Source organism: Pagrus major, chromosome 1 (genome assembly GCF_040436345.1).
Source record: "Pagrus major chromosome 1, Pma_NU_1.0".
Lineage (NCBI taxonomy): Eukaryota > Metazoa > Chordata > Actinopteri > Spariformes > Sparidae > Pagrus > Pagrus major.
This window is the reverse complement of record NC_133215.1, coordinates 24,172,445-24,195,655: the sequence shown is the minus strand read 5'-3', so window position 1 is coordinate 24,195,655 and position 23,211 is coordinate 24,172,445. Positions and strand designations below refer to the sequence as shown.

The 23,211-nt window shown below is 40.6% G+C and overlaps 2 protein-coding genes across 2 annotated transcripts; both read right to left on the bottom strand.

Moving 5' to 3' along the window:
• Positions 1-578: 578 nt before the first annotated feature.
• On the bottom strand, positions 579-13,449 carry tdrd7a (tudor domain containing 7 a). Its single transcript, XM_073480544.1, has 22 exons — positions 13,208-13,449; positions 12,078-12,296; positions 11,690-11,834; positions 11,425-11,542; positions 10,702-10,794; positions 10,276-10,316; positions 9,606-9,643; positions 9,030-9,200; positions 8,008-8,742; positions 7,271-7,458; positions 6,824-7,016; positions 6,419-6,530; positions 6,031-6,242; positions 5,622-5,756; positions 4,396-4,479; positions 4,094-4,228; positions 3,888-3,998; positions 2,877-3,060; positions 2,552-2,697; positions 2,103-2,296; positions 1,477-1,637; positions 579-1,369 (listed from the first exon to the last, which is right to left on the bottom strand). Exons 2-22 carry the CDS (start codon positions 12,279-12,281, stop codon positions 1,137-1,139), a joined length of 3,633 nt encoding a protein of 1,210 aa, XP_073336645.1. The 5' UTR covers positions 12,282-12,296; positions 13,208-13,449; the 3' UTR covers positions 579-1,136.
• A 304-nt stretch (positions 13,450-13,753) lies between these two features.
• Positions 13,754-23,210, bottom strand: stra6l (STRA6-like). Its single transcript, XM_073470697.1, has 18 exons — positions 22,724-23,210; positions 22,363-22,435; positions 20,833-20,933; positions 20,505-20,635; positions 20,277-20,397; positions 20,018-20,063; positions 19,688-19,813; positions 19,229-19,302; positions 18,973-19,081; positions 18,707-18,860; positions 18,396-18,471; positions 18,203-18,284; positions 17,650-17,698; positions 17,422-17,539; positions 17,209-17,328; positions 16,722-16,885; positions 15,461-15,604; positions 13,754-15,160 (listed from the first exon to the last, which is right to left on the bottom strand). The coding sequence occupies exons 1-18, from the start codon at positions 22,750-22,752 to the stop codon at positions 14,919-14,921; spliced, it is 1,959 nt and encodes a 652-aa protein (XP_073326798.1). The 5' UTR covers positions 22,753-23,210; the 3' UTR covers positions 13,754-14,918.
• Position 23,211: the final 1 nt, after the last annotated feature.

Below are 23,211 nucleotides of genomic sequence, written 5' to 3'. Positions count from 1 at the left end.
GTGGTCAAGTTAATGTGGTGAGGTCAAAAGTACAATATTTCCCTCTTAAATGCAGTCGAATGTGTAAATACTCTATTACAGTGCTGAAGTAAATCTAGTCATTTTCATCTGACCACTGGTCAGATGTCCCACAGCTGTATGACCACCATCCATTTGTATCTGCTCTTCAGCCATGAACCACGTTGGTGTTGCAACCCACCTTCCAATCCAACAACCAAGTGAAAAACTAATTTATATAGCGAAAAAACACTGTATGTTTGTATTAGTTAGTGGATATACTCCATTTTCTATTAAAATGAAATTAAAGTGTGCTAAAAAAGAAAGAAGGTCACAGTGTGTCAATTGACATAGCTCATTCAACACACATTCACTACTGGTGGGTTATACTGATTTGTTATTTGCTACTTGACAGCACATTTGGTGTTAAAGTAAAATATTAAAATCCATTTTGAGAGAATGATACTTCACTCAAAAGCTCTTTAATTCGCTGGCAGTTCATCCTGAGATACCAGCTCACATTGTCAGAAAAAACTGCAACAACCACCATTTCAAAAGCTTCGAGACAAAGTAAACCCTGCTTTGGCTATATGTTTTAATAGAAGAAATCCTCGTGAACAGCTTTTAATTTGAAACAAACACAACAAATATTACAACTTATTCTTTTCTGCCAAATAACACAGGATAATATTAACCAAGGCGTTCCCATCAGTGGTGTTTTAACAGCAATGTAGATTAATGCAGATGCAGTTATGTCATGTCAGTTAGATTAATGTAAAAATGTTAGTACACAAAAGTAATTGTAAAATGAGACAAACCACTGCATGCATAAGGCACAAACAAAACAAATTAGATGAGGGAATAGCGTTGTGAATAACACACACAACAAACCATGCAACACACAGATGACTTAAATTGAAGGACCAAAGGAAATGCTGATGAATGAAAGTGAGCTGGGTTGTTTCAAAATGATTACCTGAAAGAAAGTGTCTTTTGGCCTTCAAAACTTCACTTAGCACTTTCACCATTGTTAGAAAATGAAAAGATCCAGAAAAACAATCATTGGTTCAAAAATACATTTTGGGAGATCGACATGCAGTCCCAGAGTCAGCTGGCTGGTTCATTTCCCAACACGCATCCTAGGCTGCTGAAGACAAGTCACCGCCGATGTCAGCCATGATGCTGTGAATCCATAGGTCCCTGGCCTCCACTGTAGTGTCCACCAGGTAAACTGTCAGCCTGCGTTCCCACAGCTCACCTTTAACCTCTGACAGCTCCCGCACACTCTCCACCTGGGCCACCAGTGCGCGATTCTCCACATGGTTCCTGAATAACATGGAGGCTTCCTCTGTCCACTGTTGCTGTGTCATACCTGTGGAACCAACAGGAGAGGGTATCAGTGCTCCACCTTGTGTTATCAAACATTACATTGCCTTTATGCGTTTCAATTTACCAAAACAGAATTGTAATCCGACTCACCTGCCAGCTGTGCAGGGATGGCCTGGAAGGGCAGCTGTCTGAACTCCTCCACCAGGGGCTGGAGCAGAGAGCTTTGGACCAGCTCATGTTTTCCGTGGTCCAACTCGTAGATGGAAACCAACCCATTGGTCAGAATCCCCTTCACCTGCACGCGGTGCCAACTAGATAGGAGCAGGCAAAAGTTAAGCCATCAGACAATAGCATCGTCTTTTTTTTTTTTACATTTTGTTAATCAGCACAAAATAGACAGATTATCACCAATAATTTCTGAGATATATGCAACCAGTGCACGGGCAATCAAGGATAAGCAAGATATTCATATAAGAATAACTGCTATCAGTATGAATGCATTATCCTAAAGTATTATGCTGTTAAAATGTTTCCTTGTATGTAAAGTTACACGGCAAAATGCTCCAAGATCTTATCAGACCATCTACTGTTTAAGGAGCCCTTGTGGTTTAATTATGAGATTTCTATCATGTGTTGTTTTTGACTTCTTGTGGTCATAATAATGTAAATGTAATATAAAAGATGTTAGCATGACTACATAATGTCCCTGATGAAAGAACATAGTAGGTAAGCTATATGGCAGATTTGCGTCAGGTGTAAACACATTGATCACCGACTTCTTGTCTATTTTGGCAGCGTAGACCTCTCCTTTCTTCACATTGGTGGCGGTGTTGGTCTTCCACGTCTGGTTATAATAGAGGATCATCTCCCCCATCAACACAACCAGCTTATGCAGATCCTGCCATTGCTGCAGCACAAAGTGACCAGGGTGGCAGGCCACTGGCACGAAGACATCCATGTTCTGGCCGGGCTGAACGAAGGAGGAGTGTTACTGTTAATTGTTCCTTACAATGCTTACTAGTAGTTTGGTGACAGTGTAGACATGTACATCTATTCTATATCTGCTGACTGTTAATATTGTGACAACCTAACAAAACACAAAATGTTGCTTTAGATTTTATGCACACATTTACAAATTATGAATCATAATATGGGTGAAGACAGACCACGACATACATACATACATAAGTGGGCCACTAGAGAAAGTCTGTCCAACTCCACATACCTGGGGGAGCTCCAGCGGGGGAGGCAGCGGAAGTGGCTGCATCGTGGTTTTGGTGGTCGTGTCTGGTAGAGGTGAGTTTCCTGCTCTGTCAACAGGTTGCCCAGAGAGGCTGTCAAGAGTCAACCTCTCCAGTAGAGCACTGTAAGCTAGAAACGTGGAAAAACAGGAATGCACAACACCCTCAATTAATGCTGAGTTAGCACTATACATAAACCCCATAAAACTCTTTGGAGGGGGTTTGACCAGACTTGTTTACATATGCAAATACTGATTGTTGGTGGGAACCGCCCCAAAAGGCACTTTCTGTTGTGATGTGCAGTTATACCTGTATCCATGCTGCTGTTACTGCTGGTGACTGTGTTGTTGTTGTTCCGTGTTGTGAGTTTGTGCCACAGCTCTGACTGGGCCAGCTGATGGTTGAGGCTTTTGTCCAGCTGCTGACTGTCAGTGCCGATGAACAGGTACATATAGACCAGCCAGTCCCCTTTGTGCTGCTCCAATTTCAAGATCTCAAATGAGGAAGAAATGGAGAAAAAACAAAACGGCACATGTACACAAACTTAGAGTGACCTTGAGGCCGTTGAGATTGTTTCACGCTGTTCTCTAACAAGGCCGTACTCGTAAGCTTGATTTGCAGTGTTTATATTTGGGATATTTGGAGCGACATCAACAAAACTGCTGCTGCACCACACACCCTGTCGGTATGCTTCAAATAGTCAAGCCTTTATAATCAACATACTCTGAGTGGCCACTTTATTAGGTACACCTTTTTAATACATGCTACTACCCCTTATGCCCCCAGAACAGGCTGAATTCTTCATGGTATGGATTCCACAAGGTGCTGCAAACATCCCTGTGAGCATCAAACAGTTAAAGCAGATTTGTAAGCTGCACGTTCATGCTGCGATTGTCCTGTTCAACCACATCTCTATTGAACTGAGATCTGATTACCGTGGAGGCCACTGGAGTACACTGAACTCATCTTCATGTTGGTGAAACGAGGTTGAGATGATGCGTGCTTTGTGACACTGATTTCAACCCATCTGGTATTAACAAACATTCCATTGTTGAAATCACTTTGATCACATTTCTTTCCAATTTGGATATTTTGTCTGAACAACAACTGAACCTCTCTACCATGTCATTTTTATGCAGAGCTGCTGCCACATGAATGCCAGATATTTGCATTAATGGGAGGAGGAGAAGTGTGACTGAGAAAGTGGCCACTGAGTTTAATTTCCTGCTTTATTTGTTGCATGTTTGTGCTGTGGCAGCAATCACTGTGGGAAATAGAGTTGTGGGAATATAGAATTTAGATGTGTTAACTGTATGTTACCTTCATTTTACAGTCGTCAGAGCGCAGGACAATCTCCTTTACCCACAGAACAGCCTCAGGACTCCAGTCCCCCTGTGGAACAGTGAGGTCAGCCAGGCGACATTTGGTAGCCTGAAGAAAGCAACAAAAACAAGTATCTCCATCTACTAAACTGGTTGAATAAGGTGCATCTACTCCCACAACAGGAACACACTCAAACAACTGACCTGTGGTGGGATAACTATGAATTGTTTGAGGAAAAGAGGGGGGAACTCTCTGAGAGCTGTGACCTCTACAGTTGCTGGAACACCCAAGTCAATGAAGAGGATCTCCATCACTCTGTTGCCGTACATGGTGGTGATCTGAAAACAAGAGCAACAACATGTGAGTGAGTGGGTGCCAAAGACATTTGACTTGAAACTATCTGCTCAGCAAAACAATATCCCAATACTTTCAATGTCCAAATCTATTTAAGGCTTTTAATTTTAAGCTTTTAAAAGGAAATACATTTGATTGCCTCTGTTCTTACCTCCACTCTGGACCACTTTCCTTTGTAGCGGGCTAGACAGAACTTGCCACTGTAGGGTCTAGACACCAGGGACTCAGAAGTCACCTGGAAGGAACAATTACTAGTTATGAAAACTATAAAAAACCCTATACAAGAGAGAAAATAAAGACAGGTAATAAACAGCAGCAATCTGTGAACACCACACCAATATGTTTCACAGCATCGACTGGGGAGAGGTCAAAGTCATCGACCAGAAGTAAGTGGACAGCCAGAGAGAGATCAAGGAGGCCATAATGTATGCATTGGGAATCACAGTGAATTTTACTTAACATCACTTGTATGTAGCCACATCCCAGTCAGGGATATCAGCTGGCAGCTGCTGATCATTCCCTGTCAATTGCCTATTTTTAAATTTTTGATTGGGTTGTAGCATCAACTGCAACATGCTCAAAAGGTTTCAGAGATTTAAGACAACAGTGTTTTGTTTGTGATGCAGTTTGGGTTTACTATTGATCTAAATATTTGGATAAAGTTATCCCTGCTTTTATCAGATCACATCACAATGACTGTAAAACACTGTTTGCCTGCCTCTGTCAACACAAGCTCAGTTCTTAAGAACAAGGTGTAGAGCCCAACCTACAGGTCGGATTTTATAAAGCATTAACCAAATACTTTCAAAAGTGATATTAAGGTGAACTTAGTGTAGTTAGGATAATTCAAACTTTTGCATTTTCATGAAAAGGACCACCACCCACTGAACAGACACCAGAAAACTACACTGTTGGTATTCTTTATACCTACAATTATCAAATAATATAATTTACTTCACTGTAAACCTAAAAATTTTGTACAACACTGTTAAACCAACATTGTGAAGAAATTATCATTTGTGCGATTTTGAGCCCCCCACAGTTTTTGTCGTAAATACAAATCCCAGGTCTGTAACAGTTTGTCAGACATAATGTAGGTGCTAACTACAAACAAAACTCATTACATCATAACAATGTTATGTGTTGAACACTTGTATGTTGAAGTAAACATGTATGTAATGCTGTGATCCTACCCTCTCAATGAAGTTACATAGTGCAGAAACAAGTGATAGGGGGGCAGAGTGGCAGAGACAGAGACACCATTCTCCCTACTACAAGACACTGTACCATCAACATCTTTTTGAAGCTGTTATTTTAGGCAGCCTGTCTGTTAGTACTAAAATGGAGATATTCATGAACTCCTAAAGTCTCGTCTACCTGGGAGGTAAAGATGGCCTCTGTTTCCTCCAGCAACTTGCCGAGTCTTGCAGCTCCTCTGGAGGGCAGCTGACAGTGGATGATACTATCAGTACACACATTTGTGACACACACGTCCTGATAGGTGGCATTCACCTAGAGGCAACAGAAACATTCATGTTAGATAATAACGGGGAGAGTGATGTCAGTGAAGACGTCACAATCCGTTGGTTTTAAGTACAACTGAATAAAACTCTACTACTTGTGTCTACTGTTGGACACAATACACCAACATGAGGACAGTACAACAGCACCTCTCACTAGTACAGCAGAGCCAAATAAAAAATATGAGAAAGTGCTCTTCCACTGGCATTTAATTGGCTTCATACATGCAGCACACTACAGATGTAGTTAGCGCCACCCTTCTTACAGTCAGAGGGTTGTTCATGGTCTTGTCCCGCAGAGCCTTCAGGCAGGTGGAGTTGATGTTGACGTCATCATCCTGAGAAGTGTCGTACAGCACTGCCACGGGCATCTCTCCCTGCTGACAGGGCTCTAATGCCTCCATCAGCAGGATCTTTCCAACCGCCAACTTGTCTAAGGAGGACACCACCAGTGGATGGGAGCTAAATGCCTCTAGACCTGGGAGGTAAGGAAGGTAAGGAAGGTAAAGACAGGTGGGAAGACGAGGGATGAGGAAGAGGATCAGGGCTATTAGTGACCCCTGACTCATGTGGTCCACTGGCCAATGTAAACATTTTGTCTGTTCTGTTGTGACATCTTTGATCCACATCAGTTACATAAGAAAAAGTCTGCACCTGCAAGTCTAACATTAGTAGCCTGGAATGGCAGTGACAAGAAGTCCTGGTGCAGCTCCAGCAGATTAGTCCCACTGGTTTCCACAGAGAAGCCGTGGTCTAAATAGTACACCTGGCAAACAGACACACAACAGTTAATTTCTACAAAAACACAGAACCACACCACTTGAGATTTCGCATGGATTTGTGTTTTAAAATGATGAATCTGTTTGAAACTGATTAACATACATTGTTAGTAAAAACAAATCTACAACTACCTACAAACAACTCAATCTTTATTTGTATAGCGCCAATTCACTAATACATTGGACTTATAAAGCGCTTTTCTGAATACTCAAAGACGCTTAACAAAGAAAACAAAAACTGAACAGGTCTACAAGCTATTTAACTAACTAAACAAGTTACCTTGACCTTGTCACCGCCCATAACCTCCATGACCTGAGCTCTGGCAAGCTCATCTCCATCCTCCCCTCTGACTGCTACCAGCTGACCAACAACAGGGTTAGAGAGAGTGTGGTGCAAAGAGCTTCGGCTGTAGAAGGAGTGCATGGCTTCCTCCATGGCCTCCTGGGCATTGGAGTAGCTCTCACCTACATACCTGAACGGACAGACAAACATTTTTTTCAGCTTTTCTCAATCAGTGCATATTAGTCCTCGAACACCGTAACCTAGATGTTGCATTAGCAAATCAAATGTGAGCGGTTGCTCATATTTCATTCCTCACAAAGCTTTGAGGTTTGTTTTTTTTTAGTAGGTGAACTACTCTTCTGTTCCTGTACTTGTGTTAAAAATAATTCTGTTTACAGCTTCAGGGACTATTACATTTATGTCTGACGATAATGTGTGCCTCACCTTATAGTAACAGCATTGCTGTTCTTGGCATCAGTAATCAGCACAGAGGGGTACTGCTCTGACGGAGGAACCAGAGGAGGTGGCATCACAGGACCCACGACCTCCAGACCAGAAGGAAGGGGATGGCGACTGCACTGCTGGCCGTCTGTGGCTTCCATGTGTGTGCTGTTGTAGATATACAGGATGGCCTGACCACAGGACAGAGAATCAATGACAAACACGTTAATAAATACAAATATTTAAACACATACAGACATTCAAGAAGGATGTCCCTTGGCTCCCTGGAAAAATAAAGGTAACAGTAGGGATGAAATCATTGTTACAAATGTTGGAACCGAAAATCAGTTTTCTCTTCCCCACACCAATCATCATTCCAACTTATCACTTGACTTTTTGTTATCCTCACATTAACTGTGGATAATGCAAAAAAAGATCCTCTGAGGCCACTTCATTTAACTCTTACAGACTCAGTTAACTTGACTTGTACATGAGAGCTGCAATGATCAGTCTACATATGAGTCTTTGGGTTTTGGACTGTTGGTTGGACCAAAGAAGCAATTTCAGGGTGTCACTGCCTCTGGGAATTTTTGACGATCACCGTTTTACAATTTTAAAGACTAAAAGATACACTGTGTAAATAATCAGCAGATTAATCAATAATGAAATTAATTGTTTGTTGCAGCCCTTTTGTACATTGTGTTAACTCTGGTACAAGCTGTGCAACCTCATTCAATTACCTTCTTTTTGTTGTGTGGTATGGGGTACTCCACAGTGCATATATCCAGCAAGAGGGACAAGTTATCCAGAATCTCTTCGGGGAACGGCACCTTGTAAGTGTCCATAAAGAGTTTGGGCAAAGCATGGGCCCACAGACCATGACTGTTCTTTGACAGAAGCTCCTTTATTCTCTGACGCACCTCAGCTGACACAAGGCCAGTGGAAGATTTTGAGGGGGGGCAAGGGGCAGAATCGGAAGTAGGGGAGAAGGTGACCTTCAAAAGGGGTAAAATGTCAGAGCCGGATTGCAAGGGGGGAGCCAGTGGTGGAGCATTTTGTTTGGGGTTGAGAGTAGCTGTAGGCAAGTTGTGATTATCTTTACATCCACCATTGGCATTGATTGCAAGATTGATACATGTGGGCAGCCAGGGAGCAAGAGCTGGGTTGAGGGCAGGGCTGCGCAGCGTGACCGACGACAAAAGCTTGCCTGAAGAGGCAGTGACAGGTTGTGAAGGAAAAATGAAGGTGGGCTTAGCCAAGGGGGAAACTGTACGTTTAGGAACATGGAAAGAAGGGACATGAGTGGAAGGCTGTTCAGTTGATGAGGGAGGTGATGAAATGGGTGTGGTGATGGTGCCCGAATCAGTGGCTGATGTTGGCGGAGTGGTGATTCGTCGGGGGACAGTGGAAGGTTTAGGAGGCTGAGGAGGGTAGATGAGGCAGTCAGTTCGGTGGGTGCTGGAAGATTTCTCAACCTGTGAAGGCCAGATGAGCCGGACACAGAGAAGAGAAGGAAAGAGACTTTAACTCCTGTCAACTACTGTTGAGGTTGGGTAAAGGTGTTGGGGGGGCAAAAAAAAAAAAAAGGTAAATGAACATACATGGAAAAAACAACCGACTTTATCATCTTGTGTATTTAAACAGCATCAGATCATTTCCCCCCCAAAAGATAGATGAGGCATTATACTTATGAGGCTTCGCTATACCTACTTTATTTGATTGGGCCTATAACTATTGGCACAAATAAAAGTTACTGACTCACCACACAGATGTCTGTCCACTTTTCCAAATCTGTGAGTGCCTGAGGGTGGAGCTTCTGACTGAACATTTCACTGTAGACCTCCGACAGTTTAGACATCCACAATCCACTGCAGTATTTCTGCAGGAGCTGACTTACTCTGCTCTGCACCAGCTCCTCACTATACGGACACGACTGAGGAAAATCACAATTCAAATAAATAAAACAGAAACTACAAATTACAAAATAAACTAATTAAGAGGGATGACAGAAAATGACTGCTGTTGCATCAGTGATTGGGGGTGTGGCATGAGTGCTGCATACATAAACACAGGATTGACGTATTAAAAGGCAAACACTGACAAATTTTCTGCTCGTCTAATGTAGAACTTCATTACAATCCTTCAGGGTGCTACCAGCCAGAAGCAACAATTCAGTGAATGTAATTTTTTTAACAGCAGTAGGTCTATGCAGTTCAATTTGGACCTTTTATAGGGGTGTAATAAGGACAACATAAAATGTCAATGCGGTGCAATTCAGTTGTACGCTGTCATGTCATTTTGTGCAGAATAGAAACACAGAGAACATTTCTGTCTGTACCTGGGATTGGTTAGGTGTCCATACCTCAGCAGGCTTCTCTGTGAAAAGTTATGCAATGTAGAAGGTTAACAAGTGCTGATGTCAGTAACAGGATGCAGCAGATTAATTCAGCAGATAGTTAGTTATTTTTTGTTTTTATCAGTGTTTTACAATATTAATATGATAAACTGGTCTGCAATTACTTCCTCAATGACAAGTGAAAAAGGTTTCAGCGCTGTCTTTTACTCCCCAGCGATTGGACAATATAACAACTAAGCTGATCTGCTGGATTATCACTAGGGCCAATAAAGACTTTTTTTTTGTTTCAAATCAATCGGCTAGATGAAGCACAATTTATCTGATCCCATGTTGATTGTGATGCTGTGTTATCCTGGCTCCACCAGCTGTCAAAAAAAATAAAGTAAAATTGCCAAGGGTATTGAGTTATCTTGGACAATATAGAAATTGTAAAGGGGTATTTTTTCATATTGAATTATCTATTTTAGGCCATGTGCAGCTGTACTATGAAAGACAAGTATTGGATATGTACAGGGTGAAAAACCTGGAAATATTAAACAATATATGATAAAAAAAAAATTCAGCTATTTCAACCCTGATTTATATTCAAAGACTTCATTCCAATAAATGTTGTAAAATTGATGAGGATACACACCAAGAAGGTCTCACATACCTTTGGGCATCTGGTGGCAGTTTGAAAAGCTGATCTTCTTCCTGTTGGCAACATAGCAGTATTTAAAGCATAATGTGCTTTATGTCATTCATTACAAACATCTTGCTGAAGTTCTTGATACAATAATAAGTTAATACAGGTTGGTCCTGTATAAATAAACTAATAAATTCATTCATTCATAAATGTAAGGGTTCCTATTAAAATGTATTCCAAAATGTCCTCCCATCTCACTGCTAACACATTAAATGACCCATGACCAATATTTTTAGTATTACATACTATTAAAAAGTAATGCTAGCAAGCTAACCTGTATATGTATGTAGTTATGATTTGTAAACTCAAAATATATATAGCTGTCCAAAATTAACACTGTATATAGAAGAACCAGGTTAGCGGCATAAGGTTTGCCTGCATGTGTACGTTTACCTTTCAGGCACGGCACACTGTTTTACAGCTGGTTGCGGAGCCGGCACTCTATGCTCAACAGGGGTAGTGGAGCTCAAGGTTGGGTCCAACTGCCTGATGTTTAAGGGAAACAAATGCTGCAACATTGGTTAATTCATTTTTTAATTCACTTAGGGGGAAACTCCACCAAGTTTACACATTAAAGTGTGTTAACAGTTCTTGGGGAGTTCTACTGCATATGTGAAACAAGTAGTATAAAGCCTTTTGGGGCTCCAGAGGAAGCTTCATGTAATCTGATGAATTGGCAATGATGTCACTTAGTGGCTATGTTGCATTGTGGGTAATGTAGGAGCCAGGTTTTGAAAAGGGAAGAGGAATGTGTGGAATAAATGTGATATCTCTGATTCTGCTACATGATTTTGATCATTCGTTATTGAACTGTTCATTATGCACTTAAGCCATTAAGTAAAATCACTGGATGCAATTTCTCAAATACATGCAGGTTCCTCTGGTGCCACAAAAGGCTTTATACTACTTTTTTCACATATGCAGTGGTGCTCCCCAAGACCTATAAACACACTTTAATGTGTGAAAAGTGGTAGAGTTAGAAGTTAAAGCAGAGACAAAAGATTAAACACTATTTAGGATTACAAAAACTGATATGCAAGAAAAAAAGGGTTATAACTGAAGAATATCACTAATAGCAGCTACAGCAGATATCTACTGACAGCAGATATTGGTCACCTGTAGTCTCCTGAGGACCTGCAGCCTCTGTAGTTGACTCTGTGGGGCCGAGAATAGTTAGCTATCCAGTTAGAGGCATCACCAGACGAGGGTTGGCGGAGAGATGACCTTGGCCTCACTAAAAGCAGTGTGAGGTTAGAGTGAAACAAAGGGTGGTGGATTACAGGCAAAGTTGTTCAAAATGTGTTGCCACTCTCTTAATACGAAGGCTTTTGCAGAGACAGAGCCCTGACGTAAGAAACAAAGCTGTTTGTGTGTTTCCTACCATTGAGCATGTATGGGTTGGAAGGTTTGAACCTCATCCTGCAATTGACCACTTGGGAGCGGCCAGATTTCTTGGAGCTCTTCTGTCTGGCGACCAACTCAGCAATGTGGGCTGTCTCTTGACACACTGCAGCAAAGCATTTAATCTACAAACCAGATTCATTGTTACACTTAGAAATTCATAAAATTGCTAAGTAAAATTCAGCACACTTCTGAGGATTGAGTTAAATCTTAGGAAGTACAAACTTTTTTTTTGAGATTTTCAATTCTGTGTTCATGCTAGCTGCCCGTATATGGATGTAAAAATATATCAATCACACCATGTCAGGCAAAGTAAAATCACAACTCGATCAGACAATATTTTTTTTAAAAAAAAGAACAGTCCCCACCTCACCCATGCAGTACTCAAGGCGGACCACGGAGGGGATGCTTCGGAGGTAGTCCTCTAGTTTTGAGTAGCCCAGCTTCTTCAGCGGGATGCTCTCTCCGCACAGATCTTTGTATTCTGACTGGAGTCTATACATAGACACACCAGTCTTGCTGGACTGGAGCACAGACCGCAACATTTTTTTGATGGACTCGCTGTCCGACATACTGGCAAGTATACACTGAAACAAAAACAGCACAGAAAATATAAATCAGTGGGGTTTGAACTGCACAAGTACACCAGCAACATCTGAAGGATCAATCAAAAGGCGATGTTGCTGTACTTTTAACACCCTGATAACTGTTCCCAAAGCATTGTGTCATTATCATTGGGAACAAGCTACGCTCAACCTGGAAGTGCTACGTTCCTTCTAACTTTTGGAGACAATATGATACAAAAGTAACACGATTCCAAGTAAAGTGCTTCAACATTGTATGGGAGTTTGTGGAGGTACTTCACATTTTGAGAGTCCATTTCATCCGTTCATTAACATTGTTAAGAACATTTAAAAGCTTAACATTAGAGAAAGATGCAAGCTGTGACAGTCAAACCTGACGATGAATAATTTGTGTAGTTATGAGCCAGTTGTTTAATCTTGGAGTTTTAGGGATAGATGCAGGATTTTTGGCTTCACCATATTTTCTCCCCCCAAAATAATTCCAATGTGAACAAAACGTTCATATTTAGCCACTTTGTTGTCAACACATTCCTGATTACTTTTGTAGTTGACGTTATTTGTGAAAGCCAAGATTTAACACTGACGTGCAGCAGATCAGGACAATAGAGACTAGAGACTAGAATCAAGATAATCAAACAATAAATTCGTGAATTTTGGACATTCATTTTCGGACTCAGCCTCCACGGAGGCATCAGGCCCTGTCCGTCCTCCGGCTATCGCCAAACGGATCGTCGCGAGGGTCGATGTGGGCGTTAGCTAACAGCTAACAGCTAACAGTCCGTTTGCAGCTAGCACCTAGCCATAAAATAAAGTTTATTTCGGCCCACAATTAACCCGTCACCAACTAGAAAAAAAACATTTGCGACGTGAGCTCACATTTATTAAAAATAAAGATGTTTCCATGTTTGCCTTACCTGTAATTTTAGCCTGCTAACGTTAGCCAAACTGCTAGACTCTTCTTCCGCAGCGTTTAAAATCACGCCCACACATGTTCAGAAGGTCACTGCCAATGTTGACTTTAAATGTGCCCCAAACTTATCTAATGAACAACTGACACCACGTTTTAGTTGATCAACCAACTTGTGATTCTTCTAGAAAAGGTCGTTGGATTATTATTGTTTTAGCTGAAAGCTTTTTAGGATGTTGTAAACGTTAAGGTCAACGTTCTTCTTCGTTGGTTTAAGAGCGGTTTGCATCCGAAATGTTGCATTACCGCCCCCTACTGCTGGAAAGAGAGACTCAGTTTTCCATTTTTAAAACAAACAAATACAAACAAACAAACAAACAAATAAATAAATATGCCTTAATAAATAAATAAATGAATAAAAAGGTCTTAACAAATAAATAAATAAATAGGTCTTCATAAATAAATAAATACATTTCCCCACCCCTCATCCAACGCTCTATCAGCCATTAAGAGCATCATAGGCCCACTTATACCACACAGTGAATCACATCAATGCAGCTGTCGCACTTTTTTTTTATTTCAAACTCGAAGAATTTGCTTGCCATTGTACAGGTTCTCAAAATGACTATAAATCAAATCCCAATGGTGTGAATTGCAAATGATAAATGCTCCCTCTGACCTGATGGAATAGTGACCAATTAATTGAACACATAAACAACATTATATCTTGTTAGTCAGATGTTATTCCTTACGGAAGCCTTAAAGGGCCATGCATTCATACATTTTATTTCCTCCGTTTTCCCCTGATAACGAGTTAATTTCATTTGTTTTCTCGAGATCTCGAGTTATTATCTCGAAATAACAACTGCTGTTTTCCCGAGGTAACGGGATAATTTTCTCGAGATCTCGAGATAACGAAACTTTGTTTTCCCGAGATAACGATATAATTAATTCGAGATCTTGAGAAAGCAAAACGATAGTGTAGTATATTAAATCATTGCAGGAAACATCATTCAGTGTAGCAATGTCAGAGGAGCAGGAGCATATCGATCACCATGTCACATATCTTTTCAATCAAGGCCTGACACAGGCTGAAATAGCATTATGCCTTGCTATTACAGATAATATACACATTAGTGTGGGTAATCTAAAAAGACGGTTAGCAAGGCTTCAGCTACATCGGCGGCGCAATCTAAGTGAGCCTGATGTCGTCGTTAACTACATAGCTGACCAGCTACGAGGTCACGGGCGTCTCCATAATCTCAGGCCTATCATATCACAGCCATTATCTCGAGATCTCGATAATTAATGATATCGTTATCTCGGGAAAACAAAGTGTCGTTATCTCGAGATCTCGAGAAAATTATCCTATTATCTCGGGAAAACGGCAGTTGTTATTTCGAGATAATAACTCGAGATCTCGAGATAATTACCTCGTTATCTTGGGAAAACGGCAGTTGTTATTTCGAGATAATAACTCAAGATCTCGAGAAAACAAATGAAATTAACTCGTTATCACGGGAAAACAGAGGAAATAAAATGTATGAATGCATGGCCCTTTAGGGCTTCCGTAGTTCCTCATTTTGTTTTTTTGTTGTTTTTTTTTGTTTTTTGGTCCTTTTGAAAAGACCACAGTGTCCCTTGGACAACATGGAAATCCTCTAAAGAACAACACATATTTTTTTTAAAAAATGATCAGAATCGAAGAAAATGTTTCTTTAACAGTCTTCTGCCGGTATGACATCAAACTCTGGTGGTGACTGTGACGCTGCTTGGTGACTCTGTGTTTGAGAGGCCATGACCCAAGCCTGCAACACTGCATCTGAGTGTGGAGATGATGATGTCCGTCGCGATGAAGATAAGGAGACGTGGTGCTTTCTGAGCAGGATCAGACGAGGGTTCCTCAGTAAGGTGTAAAGCAGCATCCAACGCCTCCGGGCCCGACTATTTACAGGGGATTCTGAAAAGAAATTAGAAGTTAATAAACCGAAAATAAGGAAAATATAAACATGCAAATGATAAAAAAAAGAAAAAGATATTCTGATAAAATATATAAATCTCTGTATAAGATGAAATTTTGCAGGATCAAACAAAACTGTAACAAAGTGCATTTCAAAAGGTAATTTAAAAGAAAACACTGGAGAGGTGGATGCAGTAGTCATAGAGTGGATGGTTATTCATGTAAGAGCTCTACACACACCCACAAACCCACCCATCCACCCACCCACCCACACACACATATATACACACACACACTGACCAGATGGCGTGTTGCTGAATGTTGAATATGAAGATGCAGCGTGTCTCTCCAGCGTGTTGGAGACCAGCAGCTGGCAGAAACACACCATGACTGGATTGTTATGATAGTGGTCAGCAAAGATCATCCCAACCCAAGTGCTGTAGCCTGGAACATGCAAGACATAGGCCTACTGTTAGATCCACACACTATACATAGGAGATAACACTGTAGCATTTTAACAATATGTGTTTGGGGAGGACGCACAACTGAGGAAAAAAATAGTTAACTGATGTATGCATGTGAATTCTACACTTTAATCTAAAGTTTATCACACTTATCAAGATCAACAAACGCAACAAAGGTTGTTAGCCCTGCTTCAATACAGCTCTAAATGCTTCTGAAGTTAATCTGATAAAAGATAGATGAGTTTTGCTATTTTACATTTTCCAGCTGTCTAGATTTCTCTTTTTCTTTCTTTTTTCTCTATTTCTCTCTTGAAATAGCTTCTAAAATTGTTCATTTCTGGCACTAATCATCATCCATGACTGAAACATTTTTCTAAATTTAATAATCCAGGTTGAATAATAAAAAAAGATACATATCTACATTTCTCTACAGTTATCACACTATTACTATATTTTTTGTCTTAAAGGGTAAGCAGTATAAAGTATTTTGTGGCTTGAGAGGAAGCCACATAAAATCTGATAAATCACCTCCAGTGGCTAAGTTGCATTCTGGGTAATGTAGTAATCTGGTCTAGTACTGCACTCACCTAACAATGTTGGAGTCATTATGGACAGTTTCAAAACAAATGATCAAAATCAATACAGCAGAACCAGAGAAATCAGTTGTTTATTCCACGCATTCTTTTTCTTTTACAAAACATGGCCTACATTACCCACCATGCAACTTAACCACTGAGTGACATCACCGGAGGCAATTTATCAGATGACATCCAGATTATTCTGGAGCCACAAAAGGCTTTATACTACTTTTTTCACATATGCAGTTTTTCATATATGCAGTAATACTCCCCAAGACCTGTAATTGGTGGAGTTACCCTTTAAGACACACAGCAACTCCGCTGATACACTGTGAAATGCTGCCATCTGCTGCAAGATGTGGATGCAAGCAGGTTAATACCAGCATCACTAACAGTATTTAAAACAAAATCAGGTTTAGCTGTGTTGTTTTATGGTGGTAAATCTTGAAATATGCAATATATCCTTTAAACAATATTTCACTTTTGTCTCACACACATCTTAGTTGAAGTTGAGCTTACCGGCATCCATGCCTTCATATCCTCTCTGCATTATGGTCCGGTCTATGCGTGACACCAGCCACGTTCCTGCCAGAATGCTGCTCAGCAACCTCAGTATGCAGTTGCCGATCCCCATCACCACATTGTAGAAAAAGAAGAAGTAGTTGAAGCAGTGGAAAGCCTTCCTGAAGAGGAGGAAGAGAAACTGTGATTCCAGGTTACTGTACAGTGCAGGTTTACTTTGAAATATATTCACTTGTTACTCTTAAGGGGATTGTTGACACTGTTAAACACCATGATAGATGTATTCTGTATCTGCTTGTTTCAGCGAGTCATTGAAGCTACTTCACTCTATTAAGTAAGAGAGAAAGTTTTATGACTTCATTATCTCTTTTGGCCTTTATCACCAGCACTTCCCTTTTCAACAGTCACTGTTTGCTGACATGGGACCTTTGTTTAAGTGGGATGGTTTTACCACCTACATAAGATGTAGATATAGGTCACCCACCTGTTGTTGAGAGCCAGAGGTTTTTCTTTATCAGTGGGAGACATTTTGTCCTGGAGGAAGAAGATCTGAACCAGAACTACCTGAAGAATCACCAGGGCGATCACCAGGGCGATGGTCAGGCTGAGAGACACAAGAGAAATAAAAATCAATCAACCACTTGGTCTGATCTAACCACCCATTATATATCAGCAACCACAAGGAAAGCAGCCTCACACTGTAATTCCCACGTTGCTGAGCATGGTCAGTACTCTGCCATGCTGTATAGGAATAACCACAGCATAGACAAACAGCAGGGCAAACAGGAAGTGGACAAAATGGACAATCAGGTAGCCTGAAGGGGAAACGCAGAAGAGACATCCTTATTAGCTTATGTAATCAAGACTATTCTGTGTGATAGGACAAAAACAATTATTCATGTTTTTAAGAAAATAAATAACTTACCCCACAATGTAAATGCTATTTGCCAACCAGAGTATCTTGTGATGGAAGCCTGTGAAAATTCAATGAGAAAATTTGGTTGTACAATCCTAAAGTCTATTGAGCAAAAGTGTGTGTGTGTGTGTGTGTGTGTGTGTGTGTGTGTCCTTTACATATTCAAACATTCAAATACATGCTCAAACATTTGAATAGTTCAGACTTGCAGACGTGTGTATGCGAGAGCCTGTTTCTGCACGTACAATTAGCCAGAAGCCCCGTCAAGATGCCTGAGAGCCAGAACCCCATTTGTGATAATTATGAAGCGTTTTGGCAAAGCTGGCGGGGTGCAGCGGCCTTATGGTTCCACAATATGAGGACCACACAGAAGATCATACACTGTGATGAACACATGCATTTTGACCTGTCAACACAGTTATACTAGGGCTGATCTCACACTTGTAAGTGCTGATTTTGAGTGAAACAAGTGAAATCTGATTTGCACTAGAATTACTGCCATCTGCTGAACGTTTGTGTGTGTGTGTGTGTGTGTGTGTGTGTGTGTGTGTGCATTACTTACTACACTGACAGCTGAGCTAGGGTTGTGAAACTTCTCAGGAAGAAACCCCTTCTGCCCTCTCCACAGTCTCTTCAAGTGTTTTCTGTGTGGACAGTTACACAATGACACTCATTTATGTCGGGTTTTATTATAACTAGTTGTAATATCTTCCAAACTCTTGAAATCTACAGTTTTTATTTAAACTTTCTCTTACCTGTAACATGCCAAGACATGGAGGGTGTAGGCTACTGAGTTGAGACTAGCAAAGATGGTGGTAGCTAGCCAAGACTCTGGAATAAAAGAAATCACAATAAGGCTTAACTTGTTTCACACCGTTTTGAGGACCATAAATAAACAACCACAAATAATTCATGTTCCAAAATCGATTACAAAAAATGTGATTTGTTTGATTTATCAGTGAAGAGTTGATTTTTGGCTCATTCTTATGAGAAATGTTCAGAATCCGGAAGGAGGAAGCCGGACAGAACTGTCCACAAGAAACATGAATCATGCAGACCAACTCACTCCTGGCCACGTCGATGAACTCCTCCAGCTGTGGTATCATCGGTCCCAGAGCTTCAGTCTGGTTACAAGAAGTCACCAGATATTCTAGTGTCTGCTTCCACCTCTCTACTCGGTCAAAAGCCACATTACTGACGCTGTAGTCAGCCAGGGTCATCTGTAGAAACGCAATAAGACAAATTTGTAGATGTTTGAGTCATCAGTTTCCAGAACAAAGAGTTTGGTTGAGACATTTGGTTCGACATAATGAAAGGGCTGTCTCATTATACCGTATACAGGCCTATGAGGGATATAATGGCAGTGCCGATGATCCTGTTGGGGAACTTGAAGTGGGGGTCCCACTCATACACTTTTCTCTGGAACCAGCTGAGGGGCTCACTGCGACACAGAAAGGAGGGTCAAATCTGGTTGCGGGTGTGTGTCTTCATGACTGTGTGTTGCTGCCTTCAAGTGCTATCTGAAATCTGGTAAATCTGTCTACGGTTAACAGTTTTTTGTAAACAACTGACAGAACTGAAAATCTACCTGTGTGCAGGTGGTTTCCTCAGCAGGCTCTTAACATGCTGCACCTGGTGCTGCTCAATCAGCTCCTCAGGATCCTGGCAGCAGATGCAGTTTATATCAAGGGAAAAAAAAGAGGGAAAAGATTCAAGATGTATTTATTTTATCATTCTACAACTGGATTATTTATAGTGAGTAAGTAATGGTAGATTTTTAGTCCCCTTATACTCCTGTACCTTCAATTAAAGATTTATGTATTTTTAAAATATTTGATATTGATATTGATATTCTAGGTGAATCCTGGCAAAGGATTAGTCCTCACACTCACACTCACATTGTCACATGATTTGGTGTGTAAATGTTTACAACAACAGGACAATAAAACAAGATAAAGACGAGAACAAATAAAAGCAAAAAAGGATGAATAAAAGAGGAAAAAAAACAGCAAGAATCATTTCAATCATTTTACGCAGGCACGCTGACCTCTGGTTCCAGTTGCAGATGTATTCGAACAGCTTTAACCAATATGTAGATAAATCGTCCCAAGAGGAAGACGAGGGAGAGGATGCAGGGCCACTGGACAATAATCTTCTGGTGTTTACCCAGAATCTTTAAAATCATACACAAAGTTATTCATTTGTTCATTTTCTCCATGATATTCAACAAAGTACCCACAGGCAAGTCTTCATAAAGAGCCTCATTCATTTAGCTGCAGGCTGAAACAATAATCTGGACGGAGGAGGCTGGTTACTTGGTCACAAGCTACACGGCAACAAGCACTATTGCACTATGATGAGTTTAGTACTCACCTACCTTACCACCGGGACAGGTGAATGTATCCCAGACCATAATAATGATCCTACAAACAAGCACAGAGACACAAAATAAACCCACTCATCCATCCATCTACAGTCCAAAGTCTTTTATATATTGTGAAAGTGTTTCTTTATCATTTTATGTGAAGTAACCCTCATTTTTCAAAGCTGTGTAAAAGAAACTATCGAAATAAACCTTTTGTTGTTCTAATCCACATTGTGAAACATGTCTGGATATATAATGAATACATATTTACCAGCACAGAGAGTACAGTATTCCCAGCACTGCCCCAGCTGCCCTGCAAGGCGTGGACAGACAGGCAAAGAAGGGGAAATAGACCAGGCCCACCTCTAATGCTCCGATCAGAAACACGATAGCTGAAAGATAAGAATCGGGAAACACCACATCAGTCAACATGATTAGATCTTGTATCTGCAGGGTTTGAATATAGAGTCTGGATCACAGTGTTCAACAGTGGGAGTACCTCTGGCCCAAGCTGGGACAGTGAAGGGGATGTAACCTTCAGAGAAGAGCAGCAGGACGCTGGAGGACACAGCACCGAATGCAAATCCATAGGACCAACGATTACTGAGGCTGCCTATAGTGTCTAAAGGACTGGGACACAGTCATGACAAAAACTATAAACACAAACAAAAGCACACGGCTGCTTAAAGTAGCCTGATACATGAGAGTAAGAGGAGAATAGATGTTAGATAATCCAGACTGTTGCCTATGACAACAAGGAAACATATTCATATTGCTGTCACTTTATCTCCTGACACTCGTGGTTGTTATTGCTGCCGTTGACTTACATCACAATGGCAAAACGTCCTCCCAGGAAGGGCAGCCTGCGGTCGATGCCCAGTGTTTTGGCTCTCTTCTGGAGGAATGAGAGTATCCCTGTGATGAACACCTGCAGGACAAGAAATCAATACAAACTTCAACAGAAGCTTTGTTGGCATCACTGCAGCTGTCGGCTTTTTGTTGATTTTAAAAGGGGGGGATGGGCCCGGTTTGTTTTATTCATGACTAGCGAGCTAGTTTCTTTAGGTTTCGGAGACACAGTCAGGAGATTTTAACTTTGCACAAACCTCAGTAGATGCATCCTCCGGTCACCAACAAGTTGATCGATACTGTGTGTCCGAGGTGGCAGAGTGATCCACTGAATTGAGGGCTGATTTTATAAAATGTCGGTCTCATATCTGAACCTTATACTTTGCATCACCAGCTTGGCAAGTGTCCTATCAAAGCAGTGTTGATCATGCTGCTGTATCTTCAAACTCATTCACTGATGGTGTTGTAGTAACACCTGTGCTGTGTTTAAGATCTGGCACTGAAGAAGAGAATTGTAGCTCCAACTTAAAAAACACAACTTCAGTTGGTAACACACAATAAATTGTGTTCATCTAACTTGTTAACTTAAATTACATTAATGTGTGTTATCAATTGAGGCAGTTTTTAAAAGTTAGTTAGTAAACTTTTTTCAGTGTGGTGTGGTACACTGGAAAAAATGTTTTTGGATGAAATTAACAAGTTTAATTTTTGCCCTACAAAACATTTTTAAAGATAGCTCTGATAATTCTCTTTTTCAGTGTGTAGTGTAATTATATTTCTGGACACCCTCTGTTATGTGAGTATATCATGAATACAGAAACTTAAAATGCTGTTTCCCAGAGTAATAACAAACAACACTTCATAACAATGGTACAAATCATAAACTTAAGTAATGACTAACTAACGCATGACCTAGATGATTTGATGAATAAACTGATATAGGATGTATCATAAAGTCCTGTTGCTCAACATTAACAAGTTATATAGTTACTATAACCTGAGGAGATCATTAAGGAATGTTGATTCACAGATTTACTTCATACATGAGTTGAAATGCTTAAAGTTAGCTGGATTTCATTTACATAAATGTTTATTCACATCACAGTATGAGTGTATTTATGTTTAAAAAGCAAATGTTTACATCCTGCATCTGTTAAAATCATCACGAGTCATGCATTAGTTAATCATTAGTTAAGGATATGATCCTGCCCTTACTATCAACTGTACCAAAAATGCATAAAGCATCAGCATGTAGTGCTAAATTTCCGTTTTTCTTGTTGTCATGTGAAAATTAAATAACTTCATTGTTCATTTTTCAGTAAAACTGAGGGAGCACACATTTATTGTTGAGAAAATGTACCTTTTTCTTAAAGTAAGCAAACCATTTTAAACCCATTTGACCACCTGACAAATACAGTGTCTCAAAGCTGTTATTTTTTGTTCAAGACAAGTTGCCATTCTGGATATACATGGTTTCATATCGCAGGTTAAATCGATGGACAACTCACTGCTGGTATGAGAGAAACATGCAGGAAGAGTTCCATAGAGATGCCATTCTGACAGTCCTGAACCCTGTCGACCCTGGAGACACAGTGACAATGCAAGCAGGATTTTATAGTGATTTGACTGACCTACACTGTGGGGACACAGAGCAGGATGGAAAAGAGGGGAACAAAGTGAAAGTAGGCAGAAATGAATGGGATGGATTGAACTAGACTAGCTCAGGTTCAGGTTCACTGTTGCTCTATCTTGATACAAAACTGATCGTGAACTCTGCGAAACATTTACCCGTCGACTGACAGTAACAACGTAAAGAGCTGCATCGTAACATCAGCAGCAGGGAGCAGAATATTTACAGTCTGTACTTACTCAGGTTCCACTTGGGTTCTTATCATCATCAGGTCACTGAAGTCTTAAAGGCTCTGTCTCTGCTCTGCCGTAAAGACTGAGGAAGCAACTGGATTCATACCACTTCTCTGTTTCCTGGTTTCAATCATGTGACTCACACAGTTGACCTTTGACCTCAGGATTCAACACTTTAGTTCTCTCTGTAGTTTCATGTCCACTGTCCCGGTGTGTCGCTCTGTGCTTTTGTCATCTTCATGACACACACCACACACACACACGCCTGAACATTATTGACCGCTGTGTTACTCAGTCTAAGATGTGTAAATATTGGCTCCCAACACAGATAACCAACCGATCATTCACCTCCTGCCTCCACAAAACAAAGGAATGCTTTCAGATTATGTTACCTGAAAACATTTCCTTTCTTTATTTCCTTTCCTTTTTATTACCTCCATTGCAAAAAATAAATAAAATGCATTCACTAGCTTCCTTTTCTTGATTTATTTAAT

Coding starts and splice junctions, on each gene's coding strand:
- tdrd7a (XM_073480544.1), bottom strand. CDS start 12,281: ATGTCGGACAGCGAGTCCATCAAAAAAATGTTGCGGTCTGTGCTCCAG. Junction 11,543..11,689: donor CAACCCATACATGCTCAATG/GTAGGAAACACA, acceptor CACTGCTTTTAG/TGAGGCCAAGGTCATCTCTC. Junction 1,370..1,476: donor CATCCCTGCACAGCTGGCAG/GTGAGTCGGATT, acceptor TTGGTTCCACAG/GTATGACACAGCAACAGTGG.
- stra6l (XM_073470697.1), bottom strand. CDS start 22,752: ATGATGATAAGAACCCAAGTGGAACCTGA. Junction 20,934..22,362: donor ATGTTTCTCTCATACCAGCA/GTGAGTTGTCCA, acceptor CTTGTCCTGCAG/GTGTTCATCACAGGGATACT. Junction 20,064..20,276: donor ATACTGTACTCTCTGTGCTG/GTAAATATGTAT, acceptor GCTTGTTTGTAG/GATCATTATTATGGTCTGGG.